The following is a 19,296-nucleotide window of genomic DNA, read 5'->3' on the forward strand; positions in this document are numbered from 1 at the left end:
CTCACGCCCCCGCCCCGCGCCCGCGCCCCGCCCGCCCCGCGCCCGACACGTGCTCTCTTCCGCGTGCGCGTAGGCAACCGACCACTTTTACTTTTTATTATTAAACTTAATGGTGTTCTAAGTTACGAGGCAAAGAGTAAATTTAAATTGAACTTGTTAGCTCCTTTTAGATATAGAAATTCGTTTACCATTATGCCGTGTGTAGCTTTATTAAAGTTACCATTATATTACTGAGGTGGGTATTAAAAGAGGATTGTTATAATTGTGCAATAATAAAATAATTCGAAAGCCTAATTTTTCATCTATGTTACTTGTCCTAACTTTTTAAAGATTCCAAATACAATTTAATTATGGCTTGTCATATAATACGATCGTACCACCAATCTTTACTACCAGTTTATGATTATTGCACGTTTTAAAATGGTTCCTTTTGAATACCTACTACTATACGGCAGGTGTTTTATACTGTTTATTCAACCTAGGTACTTTCTAAACGAGAGTTCAGATTAGTTCCGCAAATTTTACATAAAATACAAGTCTCCGCGATACTTGTCATTTCTACAACAAAACAACTTTTAGCCTTCCTGTAACGTCCTGAGTTTTTCAATAGTGTAGATTTATATAGGTAATACGTCCTATTAGCTTTCTTGTGAACAAACAAACAATCAGATCTATAATATTAGAATAGATAATCAACACTTTCACTGCTTACACTCTTGCGTCGATTGGTAATGTTTGTAGAGTATTTTGTTTTGAGTATAATATGGGCTTCAAGAAGGTTATGATAATTTTATTTATTTATTTGGTTAACCACAGCTATTTACACTTTCACATACATATTTTAATAAGATGTTGATGATTGCGATTTGTTATCGATAAATCGGAGCGCCTAAACCTTACTGACTGATTAACATAACATGCAAGGGAAAACTGTTTGCATATTAAACATTATGCATTACAATGCATAATTTAGATGTTATCAATGGAAAATATTGGTAAGTAGGCCAGGAGGAAGACCAGTAAAGTGTTGATGTAATTGTATCCACATCTTGACTTGACCACTAAGCTATGTGCGTTAAAGTTGCTAAATGGTGACCTGTTGCATAACTACCAGTGTGAGTGTGTCGTTGGAGCACGGCAGGCAGTGAGAGGAGAGAAAGAAGAGGAGGGAGGAGTTCTCGGCGAGAGTAAAAGTATCTTCCGGCGCGTTTCCGCATCAAGCCCCCTCCGGCCCCCGCGTCGGTCCCTCGCTCGCCCTCACCTAACACCTTCCGACTTTTACTTTTCCGTCGTCGCTCACAGACATGCGCACGCGCACCGACACGTTCCGCTGATCGATTGCCTTCATGTTCTCCCTTTGTCGTATAGTAGCTGAATGTTTTGGCTACTTTCTACAGTGATTATATTCACATGATGTAGAGAAAGCTAGAATTTTAAGTTGATTTGTTGTGACCAGTCGCCCTCGAGCTAGGCCCAGGATGACTTGCTGGACTTGTGTTTGTGTTTCGTAAACATAAGACATGAGCCTATGTGTGCTTGCTAGATGGGGTCGAGACCTGTAAACATAGAAATAGATAAAAATACGGAACAGCATAGTAACGCAATATTTTTTATTAATGATGTTATGCATGCAACGTTAATTGTAGATAACAGATTCTTTTTTCTCCCGGGATATCCGCTTTGTTGGACTGGAGCTGCAGGCACGCTGTGGTCACTTCCGTGTCAAGTGGGACAAAACTTCAGCTCTACAACTTTCAGTCCCAAAGGGCACTTATAATTACAAAATATAAATCTCCCGATTGCTATCGATCATGGAGCATGTCTAACTAGACTAGCCCATTACGGAGGAGATATTATAGTACACAAGTGTGTGCGCAAACACAGGTGCACTCTGTTCCCTCACTCTCTAAACCCGATGGGACGGTAGATCAACACGATCGGAGAGAGGTCAATGGTGGCGCGGAAAGCACGTAAAGCCGTTGGTTCTACAATTATAATGATAGATAATTATAGAAGATAAATAATACCCTTGGTAAAATATGAGATAGTCGCACCTGCAATCGAGTGGTTTAATTAATCAGACTACGACGCCATGACTGTCGTCCTTGCAACCATAATTGTACAACTGATGTTAGATGTTCCATCCGTAGACTTCAAAATAAGAAAATAATACCGAATCTGTATATTCAAACGAGAACCCAAAGTGAGTTCTTCTAAATTTTTAAATTACAACTTTCTCATTCACTTTCGCTCAATTCACACGTTTACGAAAATGATCGCGCGTCGCCGGAAAACGTTGACTTTCTCCATTGCGCAAGAGCAGCAGCCACTTCCCGCTCGACGGCTGCCTTGCCCCTCCCAGCCCCCCACTCACCCCCGCCGCGCACGTCGCTCACGGCACTCCTTACCTATTTTCCAAGTAGGAAATGAGCTTATTGCGCAACCTCAGCTTTTCACCGATGTCGGCGCAGCATTCCATCGCGACGCATCGACTCGGGGGTGACGTCACTCTGCATGCACATTGCACATCCTGCTCACTACCTGTGTTGCACCACTCTCCACTGACAAGTACCGTGGGCAGTACCTGTGGCGCTCATTTTCTTAAAAGTTCTTGCAGATAATAATTACATATTGGCTAGAACACGTGCGCTGGATTTGAAGACGTCATGTTATACTCGACATTAGCATGTTGTATGTTGAGTAGGTGATTCGGCGCCGCGTCACTTTCTACCGACCGTATCGGAAGAAAGCGAGAGTGCAAGCGTCACTGCGCTCAGCTCGGCCGGTTTGGATACTTTCTCCGATGGGATACACGCGCCGAATTCTCTAAATCCTGACTGTGTAGTTTTTATTTTCTTTTAAAGTTGTCGTAAAACTAAAAAGTTTATTTTTATCGCGAGGCTCTACAAAAGCTAACAAGTTTCACTTTCTCGGGGCCAGGGGATATAAATAGAAAGGACAAAGTAGTTTGTTAAATATTATGAATAATTTGCAAGTTTTTCAAAGTATGCGTCGTTTTATACTTAGGGGGTTTTTAGAATCTGATTCGCACATGTTTGTAGATATATATGTTGGTTTCCAAAGGTTTTCGAGTATATTTCATAATTTTATTTCCGTAACGTACCCCATTAAGACTATCGCTATAAATCAGAAACTAGCCTCTTCGGTTAATTTCCGTGGTTCCGACTCGAAGCAAGAGTTGTAACGGGGCGGTTTTAAGTCAGTATGAGTCTGAAACTCTCTTTCGCTTCTTACAGGGCTAAGGATTAAATTATTTATCTTTCTTCCTCAAAATAAGCCTCTCCGTATGATATACCACAAGACATGACGATTTACTTACTCCATAACAAAGTATAATTTTCTAGCTCTCGAAAATATACCCCAGCTTCTTACATATTTAATATTAGTATTATAAGTATTTATTTTTTTATAAGTATTTATTTACTCATAATGCCCATACTCGCGACTTTCTATGAGCATAAAAATTGCCATATTGATTTCACTTATTAGAATTTAAAAAAACTTTATTTAAGTGTGTTTTTTAATATTTTACAAGGAAGTCCACGTATTAGACTAACTACCTACGAAGTCTAGGCTTTTTACGATCATTCGTTTCGGTTTTTGTTTGTCAGGCATACAATTATTCAGTCTCCAGTAATGGAAGAAGTATATTTATATATAGGATTAATATTATGTTATTGGGTACATGTACTTAACTCAGGCAAAATAGACAATTCCTTTGGCAGGTCTATAAGCAATATTTAAAGTATCTTTCGATTAGACCTTGCTTAAGTTTACAACAGTGTAATGCAAATGTATAACCTACCTATAGTATTCATGTAAAAGACGATCATTATTATTATTATGGCAATGTAGATGTACACGTCATGCACGGGAACATAGTAAACACGCAGTTTACTGACAATTATTTTTGTTAACCTTCAGGACATGATACTATACTGTACTATGTGCCTACACCTGACTGATGACTTATTATCATGTCACCGTTTGTAATGTATGTAGAGAATTGAATGTAAAATGTAGACATACACTCCGAGTCATTTAATGGTTACTTAACCCAGTCCTTAGCAATTATTTTCTATACAAAATCGTTACTAAGGAATGGTTTAAATAAGCATGAAATGACTCTAATTGTGGCAGTTTGTAACGTTAAGAGATTGATGACGTCAAGTCGGTCAAATACGACGATTTGGATGAGGCAGCTTGCAGCGTGCCACTGCGCAGTGATTGTATAAGAAAGGTGCGTGGTGTGCGCGCGGCGTGGAGCGAGGAAAGCGTGGCACGCGCGCACGTAACGCCGCGACTGGGTTACTTCCCATTTCCTGCCACCGCTGCACTGCTGCACCGCTGCATCGGTACCGCTTTTTGTGAAGGAAACGGCGGCAGCGCGCGTGTGCTCCCACGACCGCGATTATGTCACTCTTTGATACTGTTGCAAACATGAAGTTAGTATTTATGTTTAATGTGACCTATTTAGACTAGGTAGTGTTTTTATTTACTTTAAACTTGTTATGTTTGCGGTTACTGCGGCTAAAGTACACTTGCAACACGGGAGGCATCAAACTGTAGTAGGTAGGTAGGGTGGCAGGTTCATCGTTTGCCATATCAGCGCTTAACCCAAACAGATTCATCTTAATAGCGTGTGGTACTCCCACACTATAAAAATGTTTACAAACATTAGTAAACAAAGTTCCGTAAAGCATTTAATGACAACGTTTTTAGGGTTCCGTAGCCAAGTCGCAAAAAACGGAACCCTTATAGATTCGTCATGTCTGTCTGTCTGTTCGTCCGTCCGTCCGTCCGTATGTCACAGCCATTTATTTCCGAAACTGTTGGGCCTACATAGTTGAAACACTTTAGGTTGATGTATTTTGATAACCGCTATTCGAATTTTGAATAAAAATAAATAAATTTATAAATTAAAGGGGGCACTCCATACATGGAACTGATTCAAAAAAGTTTTTTTTCAGCTAACATATCCGTGATGGGTGTCTATAGATATAGGTCTTTAAAAAAGACATTAAGGTTCCTAAAACCATTTTTCGTCAAAATCAACCGTTTGAAAGTCCCCTCTAATTTTTAAAATAAGAGAGTGAGAAAACTAAAAAAAATATATGCTGTAGATTTCAATAGAAACTAACAACGAAAATTGGTTTGAACCACATATCATTATTAGTTTTTAAGAAATAAAACATTTTTAAAAACCGCAAATAAAACTTTGTCGTTCATACAAACACTATGTAAAACCAAGTTATTTTGTAACTTTTATAATATGTCATCTACTTGCTGTTACGGAACCCTTCATGGGCGAGTCCGACTCGCACTTGGTCGGTTTTTTAATAATACGAGTACGTAGTATTTTGTCTCTTAGAAATAGTCTAGTTAGATAGACATCAAGCGATTTTCTAGCTGCCTGATAAACGCGGGGATTAAGTAAGCCAACCGTTTTTAAAAAGTGGACCTTTTGTTTAGTAGTCACGTCATCATTATTATCATTACCGCAGCAGCAGCAGTAATACGCCCATTACTGCTGCTGAATGATGATATTGATGTAGCTAGCACTGATATTCAGGTTTTATACAGAACAATTAATTAGGAATGCGTGGTGGTCTCCATCTTAGAAAACTATTAAGTAAACTTATTTAATTATACTTAAGGTTTTTGTTAAAGTTTAAAGTGGGTTTTCCAGTCAATATACATACGTAGGTACATATTATCTTAATCTTTATATATATAATTTTTCTGTAAGTGTGTATGTCACTGAACTTCTCTTAAACGACTGGACCGATTTTGATGATTTTTTTTGTGTGTGCTCAAGGGAATCTGAGAATGGTTTAGATTCACAATTTTGTCCGCTGGACAATGTTTTTTTAATTTATTAGTAGCGGCCAAACGTCGGCCCATTTAACATAAAAAAAAGTTGTTGATTTTGGAATGTTTTACATTGAATCCGACAGACGGCGCTATATTAATGACGTTAGACATTGTCATAACATTTGAATAATAATTTTCATCAAAATGGTCCAGAATATTTTAGCTTATTACAAAACGTTTAAAATTTTCACGACGTGTAGACAGGACAACGTCTGTCGGGTCCGCTAGTATGATATATAATAATGTACCGTACAGAGATGCAACACCAACAGGTATCGTGGTGTAGTGACGATTGACCTGGTCGGTCGGTGAGCCGCCGAGCTATGTAAATGTGCTGGCTTGCCTTGAGAGGCCGCGTGTCGCCTAACACATGTCTGCCTAGACGCTAGACACACACACACTGCTGTCACGAATCAGTGCACACTTCCAGCCTTCTCACTGGCTAATGTTGCGAGGAACTACGATGTGACTAGTGTGGGCTATGAACGAGTCTAATTAATATTTTAAATATACTTATACAGTGCACTTACAACCCTAATAGTGTAAAATACGTGGAATGGTTAGCAGTGGGGGATGCAAGCTAGGGTGGTCAGCACTAGGCAGTAGACAGTCGGTCGTGTAATGCTGGAGATGTGTGAGCTGCCGGAGGAGGCAGACGCAGGCCGCGCACGGTCACGCGGCGGGGCACGCGCGCCCCCGCCCGCGCCCCGCCGCGTGGCCTACAACGTGAGCACCCCCCGGCCTTCGGCGACAGATCAGCTGCTACTAATATCCTCGCCATATTCACGTGCGCATCTCCCACTCACATTCAACATATAAATAATTTCACAATAAAAATGACTTTTCCACTATAAACTTATCAAAACAACAACGTTGTTGAATGTTGAACTCTGATAGCCACGTTATGAATCAATAGGGACGACTCCTTACCGTCGTCATACAAAGCCCTCGTAATGTTGCCCCCACAGCATCATGTCCTGCTTAGTTGTCATAGCAACGGGAGGCCAACGCGATGGAGATGCGTGTCATAATTTGCACAAGAAAAAGAAATCAAAATTGTCCGTTGTTGGAGATGACGGAGCGGCGACTGGCTCCTACTCTGGGTAACTTCTTTCCATCCCGTACAACTGTTAGAGTCGCAGGCACATTCACCAGTTTGTCGTCCACTGCGCCCAGAATTCGTCACGTTGTCCGTACATGCAACCTTTATTGTCCATAATATGTCTTGTGTTACAATTTCAATGCGCGCGTGCGACTTAGTATTATAGTGATTGTACCAAATGTATTGTGAATGTTGCCCTCGCGATTGCTTGCATCTGTAGCGAATGATTAGAGTGAGTAATCGCGCGCCCCGTCAGCGCGAGTGAGCTGTGCTCTGGCTGGGCCACGCGTGCGGTGGTCGCGCCGGCACCGGAGCTGACGTCCTGTCATCATTGTTGCAGGCAAGTCGGTGAACAGTAAGGACCCGCTCGAAGACAAGAAAGATGACAGTGACCTGTGGGAGGCGCAGGCCGCTTTCCTCGGGCCAACGCTATGGGACAAGACGCTGCCCTATGACCCCGATCTCAAGGTACAAGAAGTCAGTACTCGCTACTTTATTACCTACTGCGTGTTGCGTGTCGTGTGCGTCTCTCACCGGCTTTCTAACCGCGCCGTGCCGTTGTTGTGCCGCGCACTAGGTAATAGAGACGCTAGCTAACCGCCCCATCCCGCCATCCCCGGCCCTCCATGATCCACTTTACTCTGCCCGGTCGCAACCGGGTTTGATCCTAGTTCTGCTTCGGCCTCGTGGTGTTTTCATATATTTACTGTAGTTGATAGTCATGTTATGTTTATGATGTATGTGATGATAAGCCTAGCGAATATGCTCAGCGCGAATGTTAACCCTGTTGACTATTCTGGTATGTAAGTGGAGTGCTGGAGGAGCGCGGTGCTCAGTGCGCGGTGCGCGCAGGGCGCCGAGCGCGGCGCTGACGCGGATTTCTGTTGCAGTACGCGGACCTAGACGAGTTCCTGTCCGAAAATGGCATGTCGGGCGAGGGGCTGGGTGGCGCGCACCTCGGCGGCTCGGCCTTCGGGCCGGCGCTCGGCCTGCAGGCGCCGGTCACCAAGCGGGAGCGCTCGCCCTCACCCTCCGACTGTATGAGTCCAGACACCATCAACCCGCCGCTCTCACCCGCCGACTCCAGTATGTACTCTTTATCTAAATTATAATTTAACAAACATAATTGTTTTTTTTACTTCTAACGTACTATGTAAATGTGTGCAGTCTTGCAACTAAATGACAATGCCAGATCCTGCCCCACTTAATTTCATCAATGTACAAGAAATGTAAATTAAACAAAATTATGCAATGAAAATAAGTCCCTTGGTTACTTAATTATTATTCTGATAAAATTGCGGATAAAAATTAGGAAATAAAAAGAATTTAAAAAACCCAAGGCCTATTTCCAGTATTTATCGCGACCATCTGCGTTTCTTAGCACGCTTGCACAAGGAACAAAACGAGTCAATCAATAAAAAAAAGATTTATTAATGTAATGTTTGACTGCACGGTTGGTGCGGTGGCTGGGCAACTGGCTGCCGCGTAACGGGTAGCGGGTTCGATTCCCGCACGGAGCAACTCTTTGTGTGATCCACAAATTGTTGTTTCGGGTCACCCTAATGTGGGGCAAAGTTTAAAAAAAAGTGTACGGATTTTAATATGAATTTGGTTTTAATACATACTGTTAATTATTATTTTTTATAATAGATATTATAATGAATGCGTATTCTAATTATTATTGAACGTTAGTGATTAGATGTAACGAAACGTCATTGGCGTGCGTGCGTCAGTTATGTCCAAAAAATCATTATTTGACATTCGCTGTCTGTTCTGTTTACATTGTTGTTTCGTTATGACTATGAATTTACAGTAGGATTACTAAAGGTGATGAAATTCCTGCCTTTCATAGGTAAACACCCTATGATAGCACGCAGCAAGATAATAATATAAAGCACTTAATTTGATGGGACCGTTGACATTATGTCGGGCATGTCATAGTCCTGGTGAATCCATAAGACATATAATTTCTGGTTGTGGTCGTTTGGCTAATGGTGAATATTTGCATAGACATAATCAGGTGGCCAAGATTATCCACCAGCAACTTGCTTTGCACTATTAACTTGTTGAGTTTGAGGTTCCATACTACAAGTATGTGCCCGATCCAGTTCTCGAAAACGGCCATATCACGTTGTACTGGGATCGATCTATCATCACTGACAGGACTATTGTAGCCAATAAACCTGATATAGTGGTGATAGACCGGCAAGCGCGCCGCACGATGATAATCGATATCACCATTCCTCATGACGAGAACCTCGTGAAAGCTGAAAAAGATAAACAAATAAAATATCTTGACTTGGCTCACGAGGTTGTCGACATGTGGAGTGTGGATTCGGCTATCATTGTGCCGATAGTCGTGTCGGCCAACGGATTAATACCCAACAGCCTCGAAAATCACCTTAGGAGACTGGGGTTGGGCGGATGGATCAAGGGTCTGATGCAGAAGGCAGTACTCCTCGAAACGGCACGTATTGTGAGGAGGTTTCTGTCTCTGGAGCCCTAACCACCGGTAGCTTGGACCATCCTCCCGCTACTGGTCGGCTTCTATTTTTTTATTTTTAAATATTATTTTATTTTGTATGTTGTAGTATTTAAAAATGTAAATTTAGATAATTTTAAATAAATATAGAAAATAAAGCACGTAATTTAATTATTTCTACCATTATAACTACAATTAACCTAAACTGGTACTTAACCTAAATGTAATATTTTGTTCTTAGATTTATATAGAAACCGCAAGGTCTAAAGGCTTTTAATCATGTTTTAAGTTATCACTAATAGAGCAGCAATAGAATGCTACATTTGGCATGCCTGTACACTATATTTTTTGGTGGGGCAAAGCTCTATAGAGATTCTGGCATTGTCATTTTGAAAAGATATCTTTAACCAATTGAGCAGAAATTATACTCGTTTAGTTTGCATGACCATAAGTGCAAAGTTGCTTAAAAGCTTCTGTTTTATTAAGTTTAAAATAAAAAATCGAAGTAAAGCTTTCGGAAACAGATTGTTTTAAATACCTATACAAACTTACTGAAATACCTATAGAGATGTCATTAAGAAATATACACGCCGTAGTAACGTAACCATGTGCCTGTTCGATAAAAGCACACATAACTGGTACCACGACAGAGCACTATGTATTTTCTACATCCACAATTATCTCACACGTTGTACTTATATAATTTCAGCGTTTTCGATGGCATCATCGGGACGTGACTTCGATCCTCGGACGCGCGCCTTCTCCGATGAGGAGCTGAAGCCGCAGCCAATGATCAAGAAGTCCCGGAAACAGGTAAATGATGTTAGTGCGCTGATCATTCCTAGCGGCATGCTGCGGTCCGCCTGCGGGTGTGGCGCACACGCACACAAACACACACACTTACACACACACACACACACACACACACACACACACACACACACACACACACACACACACACACACATACACACATATACACACACACACACACACACCCATACACACATGCACGGGCATGCACATATATTCAAGAAAAATTGCATTGCCTGATTGCCTGAAAATTATTCTTACGTCATGCAAAGACACTAATGTATTCCCAAGTGTATTCTTAATTTTACCATATGAAGATAATGGACTTTAGAGTTATCTGAGAAGTATAATGAAATGATCAGAATAATTGAATATTTTTTATAAATAAAATAATAAAAATAATTATCTTGAATAAAATGTAAAATGTAAATGTAGTGGCAGTGTCTCTGCTACAAGCAACTTTAAACAATGGGAGGCTTGGCCAGAAAATACTATTCTTCCACTTAGTGTGAGAGTTCCGATTTGATCACGTCATAAGTGATGAGACCGTCCATTGTACGCATATTACTTGAAATGTATGTAACCTAGGCTACTTAATTGTGTACAATAAAGCATATATAAATAAATAACACAGAAATAAATAATTTTCGGGGAGCTCTCTACCAGGAAGTGGAACTGGCGATGTTTAACAGTTTGCTACATGGTGCAATATAGTTGTTATACCTCTGCAGCTCTGCCATTGCAAGTGTGTTTGAATGAAATGTATAGGTTGCTTATGGGCAGACGTGCTCCATCGTAGGCCGCATCATCACTTACCATCAGGCGAGATAGCGGCCAAACGTCAGCCCATTTAACATAAGTAGTATGTATGAAAATAAAAAACTAATGCATAGATATTGAAATAATTTAAAGCATAGAAACGGGGGCCTATGTAAATTCGGCGCCGCCTATAGACACCCGAAACGCTTCAGGAGAAATTACAAGTGCATTGCAAGTCTTTTGACGTTATGGTTTTGAGGATTCCTATCCCTGAATACCCATTGGGAAGATTGAGGAGGGTACTCGTACTCACGCGGTGAAACACACCGCTATCGTTGTTCCACGTCGGTTGTCTGTGAGGCCGTGGTATCACTCCGGTCGATCCAACCCATTCGTGACGAAGTAAGGCTTTTTGAAAATCCACAGCAATTGTTAATGTGCAGTGTTAACTAACTTGTGTAATGAGATTTTTTGCATAGAATATAAAAAACGTCCGTAATGATAGGAACAATAGGGCACACTTAATACTGAATTCTTTATTGCTTTCCACATCTAAGACTTTTGTGGTAAATTTAACTAAAACACATTGTGGACCCTGTCGGGCACATCAATATATTAGTCCAGAAGAGAACACACTTTTACATGACATATAAAAAACAGGTATATCCAATGACACACACAATACAAATCAAATTAAGTTAAATTTAGGAATATTTGGAGGTCAGAATCATTATATTAAAATTATAAATAATCTACATTAAAATAAATATAAGATCATAATCTTAATAGCAGTCAAAAATAAATTATAATCGTAAACAAAAAATTAAGACTACCAATTATTTAAATGATAAACTTTAAAAACATAGAATACATTTTTTTTATTATAAGTATCGTAAGACTTAGGTACTAAATTGACTAAAAATAAAGGTTTACTCACCCAAATATACTGAAAAAAGTTACCAGTTTCTAGTCACAGAGGTCACTTCTTGGTAGATTGCACGACGTGATCGCTTCCACGCACGCTACACACGAGGAAGAGTCCCACTGTGGCTCGAAACTAGTAGAGCTTTTCTCAATCATTTACGTGTGTGAACCGTCAATAAAAATATTTTTATAGTTAAACGAAGTTAGTTAAAAAACACATTAAATACAAAACATATTTATTTATAGGTTACAAACATTATAAATAGATGCATTGGTATCCCACCTTCATAATAATATTTTATTTAATTACGGCCAGTTACATAAATCCAGGGTGCTATGACTTTTACTACTGTCCAACAAACATATTTACTATGATTTATTTAGTTTTAAATTAGTTTTCATTATAGTTAAAATAATCTAAATCTTAACCACGTAATAGCCATATGAAACTGGATCATAAGCGAATTATTTATTACCCGTTTCTTGTGTTAAAACCTAAATTTTTAAATAACAAACAATAATGTTTTTCTATTATATCTTTCGTAACACATATAGACAAAAAATAGTAGCGATACCTCGTCTTGTAGTTCTTTTAGGATAGGCAGTAGAATTTATAATGCCTGAACACCTACTTGCAATTTTAGCAGAGCATGCAACATGTAAAATAAACGACTTCACCTGCGTACCGTGTCACGTGACGCGGGTTGGCTATGATCAAAAATTTGGTATCACTTATAGAACAAGGTTGAGGAGGACAGATGGCACTAAGAGAGTGACTTCCATCTAAAAGAATTAAAATACGTTAAATTACAATTTAGAAGTCCTCTGACAAATTAGTAAAAGATCAGAAGATAGGAATTATGTATATTGAACAACTACTACTCATTAGTAACGATACAAAATATTGTGTCAAGTAAAGTAGGAGTCACACTTAACACACCAGATACACCCAACTCACCCAACTGACCGAACTCACCCAACTGACCGAACTCACACGACTCACACACTGCACTGCTTGCTAACGCCGACACTGTCGCTAACACCAGTTTGTTACTAACTCAGTGCTGCGCGGACACGGTGGATAGCTAACACGAGCCTGACTTTTCGTAACCCGCTCTTTTTCTGCTGTCTTAGAGCCGAGACTCGTTAGGTCGCCATGGTGCTGTCACCATGTTTTATAAGTGTATCCAAGCAGTTAATATTGAAATATACCTTACACACTTGGCGACACTTTGGTTACTTTGCCATGTTGGACTACGATAGCTGCAGCTCTGGCTACTCTGGTGTCCTGGCGGCGTTGCCACTATGATGTTTAAACGAGTAAAATAAACAGCGCCTTCCCAGTCGCCAGTGACAGAACGCAGTGGCTTAAAATGTGCCTTATATTGGTCTAATTTAAATTTTACTTTGGCATTTTGACATGGCTACTCGATTTGGTGTCGCTCAGACGCCAGAAGAAACGATGCTTGCACTGCTGTCGACGTCACGTTGCCATGGTGTCTAAATGAGGCAGAGCTCTAAAACAGCTAACTTAATTAACAGACTCACACTCTATCTGATTTTTTGTGGCATGCCCTAAATGTGACATAATTAAACTACAACAAGTTGGATTGGACCTGTTCATGGTGCCGTAAAATAATACAATTTATCTTTCCTTTAGAATCTTACGGAAGTTTATAATTTTCCTAAGAAAGGATAGTGGGTATTATTGAGCCACACCTCGTGTATATATGTGGTAGGTTATCCTAGTGTGGCATCATTTTTATAAAAGAGAAACAGAAATTGAGAAAATATATATAAAAATCTATTAATTTCCTGTTTGTATGATTGTCTGTTTGCAGACGTTAATCTCCGGAGCCAAGTGGCGGATTTTAATGAATCCTTTTTGTTGTATAGCCAGTAAGTCTGGGCAACACAATTTATTTTGGAAAATGGAATGAAATGAGTAGACAGATGCTGGTAACATTTTAATAATCAAATACACGTGTGAACCAATACATTTTATGTTTGTATGCAACACCAATACCACCCAACTAAAATGGCTTCCAGTAAAAAATATTATAACTTAAAATTATAATAAAAAAAATATATATAGTAAGTAGAGGAGAGGTAAAGACATAAGTTTTTACATTATATTAGCACACAGCAGGCGTATAGTCTGTCGAGCACCACATAGTGCCGTGCGATGTCCACCCCAAAACGAAACATAGCAAATAGAATTAAAGTAATATTTAAATTGTAAATAATATGATATGTTTTTATAGGTGAAGCACATGCGGATGCTGTAGTAAATACCATGTTAAGTTGTTGAGGTTGAGTCGTTGTGTGTAACGGCAGTAGTTGAGCGCCACGGGTGCTGGGTGGCGGGTTGTGTGAGAGTGTGGCGTCGTGCTAATCCTCGTCCCTATCCTTACCAGTTCGTGCCTGACGACCTGAAAGACGACAAGTACTGGGCGCGTCGGCGGAAGAACAACATGGCGGCGAAGCGGTCCCGCGACGCACGCCGCATGAAGGAAAACCAGATCGCAATGCGGGCAGGGTATCTGGAGAAAGAGGTAAGTTCCTGTGACTATACAAATAGTGGAAGACTATATAGAAATAGTGGAAGGCCACGAAATAATTTTTTGCAGTTATTCGAGCGTCAGATTAAGTTAGAGGTAATACCTAGTATCCTGTAAAATATACTCAGGGGAGGCGATCGAAATTTTACAACAACATGAAATAGTTATGATTTAGTTCAATAAGAATAAAAGCTTAGAGGCTCCGGAATCTTCCGCATTGCCATTTTTACTATGTAAACCGGCAGATTGAGTTTATTTTAGAGACATTCTTACTATTGTTGAACTTCTAGGAAATTACTAAATTATCATTGTGGCTACAACGCTCGATTAACGGCAAGTTTAAAACTGCAAGTTGACTTCCCAACTAAATAAAGCATACTCAGTTAGTACGTCACAGTAATTAAAATGGTTATTGTACACATTTCCAGAACATGGGCCTGAGACAAGAAGTGGAGCTACTTAAGAAGGAAAATCACATCCTGCGAGAGAAGCTCTCGAAGTACGCGGATGTATAGGCGGCCCGCGCCCCCCCACCACCCGCATAGCACAAACACGCCACACGACATGTAAGTAATTCAAGTCAAGATGACCAGCTTGCAGTTGTGGACGAGTGTGACAGGAACGAAGGACATAACGTGTTGCGTGTTGCAGGTCGCGGGCACTCCCCGGCGCGCCGCCGGTCGGGCCTTGCGCCCCCACGCCCCGCGCCCCCGCGCCCCCGCTCGCCTCGCGTCGGTCGCGCCGTGCCAGCCTGCTGCTCGTTCATTTCCCTAGTGGGGCTGCTTCGGCCGCGAGCTCATCGAATGTTGCAGGATCGCCGCGACCCTCTGTCCACCCGCTGTCGTCCATGTTGACATGTTAAGAACGATAGTGTAGCTATTCGGTGATCTCGTCGGTCTACTTTGTAACTTGTTCGACTAGTAGGTTTAATTGATATTGCAGTTACCGTAAGTTTATCTGCTTAGTTTAATAGGAGAATCTTAACCAAAGTTCCGTTCGAGCTCTTGATCTATCGTCGTCTCTAATTCCTTCTCTCGGACTCGGTCCGACACTCAACAGGGTTAGTCAACGACGTACGGACCAAATTTATGAAAAATTGTTATTTGTGAACGGTATTTGTGAGCCGTCCCGAGCGCGCGCCGGCGCAGTCCGACCGACTGCGACTGCGATGTTATTGTAATAAGTTAATGTTGTTGAATATTTATGTATTTCGATACCGGCCACGGCGGCGGTCGCGTGTTTGCTCAAGTGGCTCGCGTACGCATGCGCAAGTATAGTGGCTGCGTCTGTATATAGATAGTTTTAATAGGGCCCCGAGCCGGCCCCGGGCACTCGAACCTACTCGAAATCTGTATTATAAACGTTGCTGTTGTAAACTCTGACTTCGTCCGTCCCACGTCTCACAAGATGTACCCGCGCCCCGGCGGCTCGCGGGCCGCTCGCGCTCGCCGGTGTCTCACTCTAGCTCGCTTCGTAGGACTGCTCCAGATGAGATTAGCTCCTGCCGGGCACCCGGTGCCCTACAGTACCTTCTGTCGATTCAGTAGTGAGCGAACACTAGTTTCGTTTCAAATTTACTTAGTGGATAGTTTAGGTAGTATGTAGATTCCGTAGCGTAGTTGTCATTAGTCTATTTTTGTTATGGCTGTAGATGTTAATGTTTTTGAAAGTTTATATAATTTTTTTTAGTTGTAAAGAGACTCGCATTAATGTATCGATTGGGTAGAACCCACGGACAGAATGAAGGAAGCGGTAGGCGCGAGCGCAGGCGGCGGACCGGGTGCGACCGCCCAGCCGGCGCACGCGCCGCTCCGCCGCGTGCGCCGCGCGCCGTCGCGACTTACGCACTGATGACGTCACCCGGACGTTTCCCCGCACTCTATTTGACTCGTGCTAATGTTATAATATATTTTTGTAGGTTTTTGTCGTTGATAAATAAGTCAATTGAATGTTTATTGAATTGAAAGAAAATAATGTTTATAAAGTAAGACTAAGAAGTTGTTGCATTTGAAAGTATTTTATGGATACAAAGCGAGAACAATAAATGTTTTTTCTATAAAAGTTTACAAGTGAGGGTTTCTATACATAGGTGTGACGGTTGAACTTTGAAATGCACTGTTTCATATCAAACGATATTATTGTAATAAAACTTAATATACTTATGGCCGCGCCGCGTGGCATTTGATATTCCATCTTGTTTGTTAAAAAATATACATCGGATTATGCAATATTCTGTATAAATAATGGTACCTATACATACATCATAATATACTTGTTTTCCCCAAAAGATATAACATGAATATAATAATGTAATTATATTAAGGTATCGTGATAAGATGGAGTCGTATGTAAGAAAATGGCAGGGCGGTGGGCGCGGAGGCGCTAGGCGGGACGTTCAGGCGCCCCCGCGCCCCCGGACTGCTGCGCCCCCGCGCCCATGCGCCTCCTCTGTGCTGTCTTATTATTTATTTATTTTGTTATGAAGTGCGCCCTCGATGAGCGGTTATTTGTCTGTTCTACACTTGTCTACATTGCAACAACATAAAACCATATTGTTTTACATGTACGCGTAGTATTTTGTTTGAATTAATTTATATATGGTTCTATGGATTGAAAATAAACGTTAATTGTTGTATTTATATTTAGTTTGATTTGTGGTGCATGCGAGTCGCGAGTAGTGGCCGCTTGCCTGTTGTACCGCCGACACGTTGTCTCCATCGGTGTTTATGTACCTAAATAAATAAATCATCGATATGTTACCTTGCGCACGTCACGAGTTTTCATTATCCCGCCCTGTTTGCTCACAATACCTGGTAGTGTGTAACTTTATTTCTATAACTTACAAAAATTACAAAAATATTTGAGTAGGTACCTAACAGGTACATTATATATTTTTATGGTATAAGCCGGTAAACGAGCAGACGGATCACCTGATAGTAAGCAATCGCCGCCGCCCATGGATACCCGAAACACAGAGGCGTTACAAGTGCGTTGTTGGCCTTTTGGGGCTATGAATTTAAGGGTTGTTGGGGAATCGGGGATTGGTAAGATTGGGAAGAGGGGTAATTGGGCCTATGGTAACCTCATTCACACAGCGAAACACAACGCAAACGTTGTTTCACGTCGTTTTTCTGTGAAGCCGTGGTCTCACTCCGATCGACACGGCCTATTCGTGCTGAAGCATGGCTCTCCCACACTTAATATGTGGTTATATCTCTATATATAAAAATCAATATTGCTGTTCGTTAGTCTCGCTAAAACGAAACCGGCTGGACCGATTTAGCTAATTTTGGTCTTGAATTATTTGTAAAGGCCCAAGATAGGTCCAAAAGGGGAGAAAAAATGATTGAGGCGGTACGATGTTTGCCGGATCAGCTAGTTACTAATATGATCTGTAAAGAAGTGTTATGAAATCACCGAATCGAGTGATAAGCGGGTCCGGATGGTATACCTACCAGCTTTTCTTGTTAAATACTATAGTAGAGTTTTACTGCACGGTTGGCTTGGGGGCTGGGCAACTGGCTGCTGTGCAACGTATAGCGGGTTCGATTCCCGCACGGAGCAACTCTGTGCAGCCCATAAATTGTTGTTTCGGGTCTGGTGTCATGTGTATGTAAAATTGTATGTTTGTACGACACAGGAGAAAATCATCGACACAAAAAAAAGAGAGTATCAGCGGAACCACTACTGCGTTATATGCACACACACCTACAGTCTGCGCCATTTCAGGCATGCTGGAAAAAATACCAGTGGTATCTCAGTACCCACAGGTAAGACCCGTAAGTAAGGTTGGGTCTAATATTGATTGGTATATCTGTAGATACCCTACTGTAGTACCATGTTTATTGGGAAAGGTTCCCAGAAGACTGCCAGGATTGCCACGATGCATGTATAAACCATTGCTTACTACTCTGACCTAGAGGGTATGTAAGCAATGGTTTATGCAATACTAGCTTCTGCCAGCGAGTTCGTACGCATAAGTAGGTAGTTCTCAGTTTATACTGACCCTGAGGAAATCAAGACAAACACTCTTATAGTGCTTCTTTGAATTTTCCTATAAACAACATACTAAGTTTCGGTTTCGGTCCAGTAGTTTCGACTGTGTTGTCTGTCTATTAGTCAGTCACACAGTATCGAAAGAGTTTTGGGTTTATAGATTTTTCACAAAACCTTTCATATTTACCTATAGTAGATTGTTTTTTGTTTTTATTTATACTTACACAATTATATGCCAAATCCACTTACGTGATCTAGGTACGTTTGGAATGACTCAGTTCGATATTTCGATATGTATCTACTTCATGATATGTTTGCGTTGCGTGGCGACTAGTAGGTATTCACTGGATCTTTTTGGCGATAAATACGAACCCACCATTAAGTGAGAGAATTTGGTTGATAAACAAGCAGTACCTACATAAAAATATTTCTTGGCTCTATTCTGCAAATCAAGCTCTTTTTATGTTTGATATCCATAATTAAAGTAATTGTGCAAAGAATAGTTTTATATTGTATGGTCATTCAGACAGAATGCTAAAGTGCTCAACAGATTTCATTGTAATTTCATACAGTCGAAGAATGGACCTTGGTTTTCTTAGATTCTAGGTGCAGATTTTTTAAATCTAAATTATGTCAGATAGTGTTGAATAGGCCACTCCACGCACATGAAGTCGCGGGTAAAAGCCAATGGTGAATCTAGTAAATAGATTATATATAAGCTTTAGATGTGTAATCGTAGTTGTTAGCATACCTTATGTATGTGT

General features: G+C 40.8%; 1 protein-coding gene across 41 annotated transcripts in view; it reads left to right on the top strand.

The window, feature by feature from the left end:
* Positions 1-17,304, top strand: part of LOC118268703 (hepatic leukemia factor) — a 101,186-nt gene extending 83,882 nt beyond the window's left edge. For 12 of the 41 annotated variants that reach the window (XM_035583302.2, XM_035583367.2, XM_050704378.1 and 9 more), the window contains 5 exons: positions 7,888-8,083; positions 10,189-10,301; positions 14,393-14,530; positions 14,965-15,102; positions 15,188-17,304. In XM_035583302.2, coding sequence (XP_035439195.1) covers positions 7,888-8,083; positions 10,189-10,301; positions 14,393-14,530; positions 14,965-15,051 — 534 coding nt within the window. In that variant the 3' untranslated portion in view covers positions 15,052-15,102; positions 15,188-17,304. Of the gene's footprint in view, positions 1-6,700; positions 6,999-7,337; positions 7,475-7,887; positions 8,084-10,188; positions 10,302-14,392; positions 14,531-14,964; positions 15,103-15,187 lie in introns of those variants that run through there. The other 29 variants (XM_050704375.1, XM_050704391.1, XM_035583351.2 and 26 more) reach the window with 8 other exon arrangements.
* The last annotated feature ends 1,992 nt before the right edge of the window (positions 17,305-19,296 follow it).

Source organism: Spodoptera frugiperda, chromosome 25 (assembly GCF_023101765.2).
Source record: "Spodoptera frugiperda isolate SF20-4 chromosome 25, AGI-APGP_CSIRO_Sfru_2.0, whole genome shotgun sequence".
NCBI lineage: Eukaryota > Metazoa > Arthropoda > Insecta > Lepidoptera > Noctuidae > Spodoptera > Spodoptera frugiperda.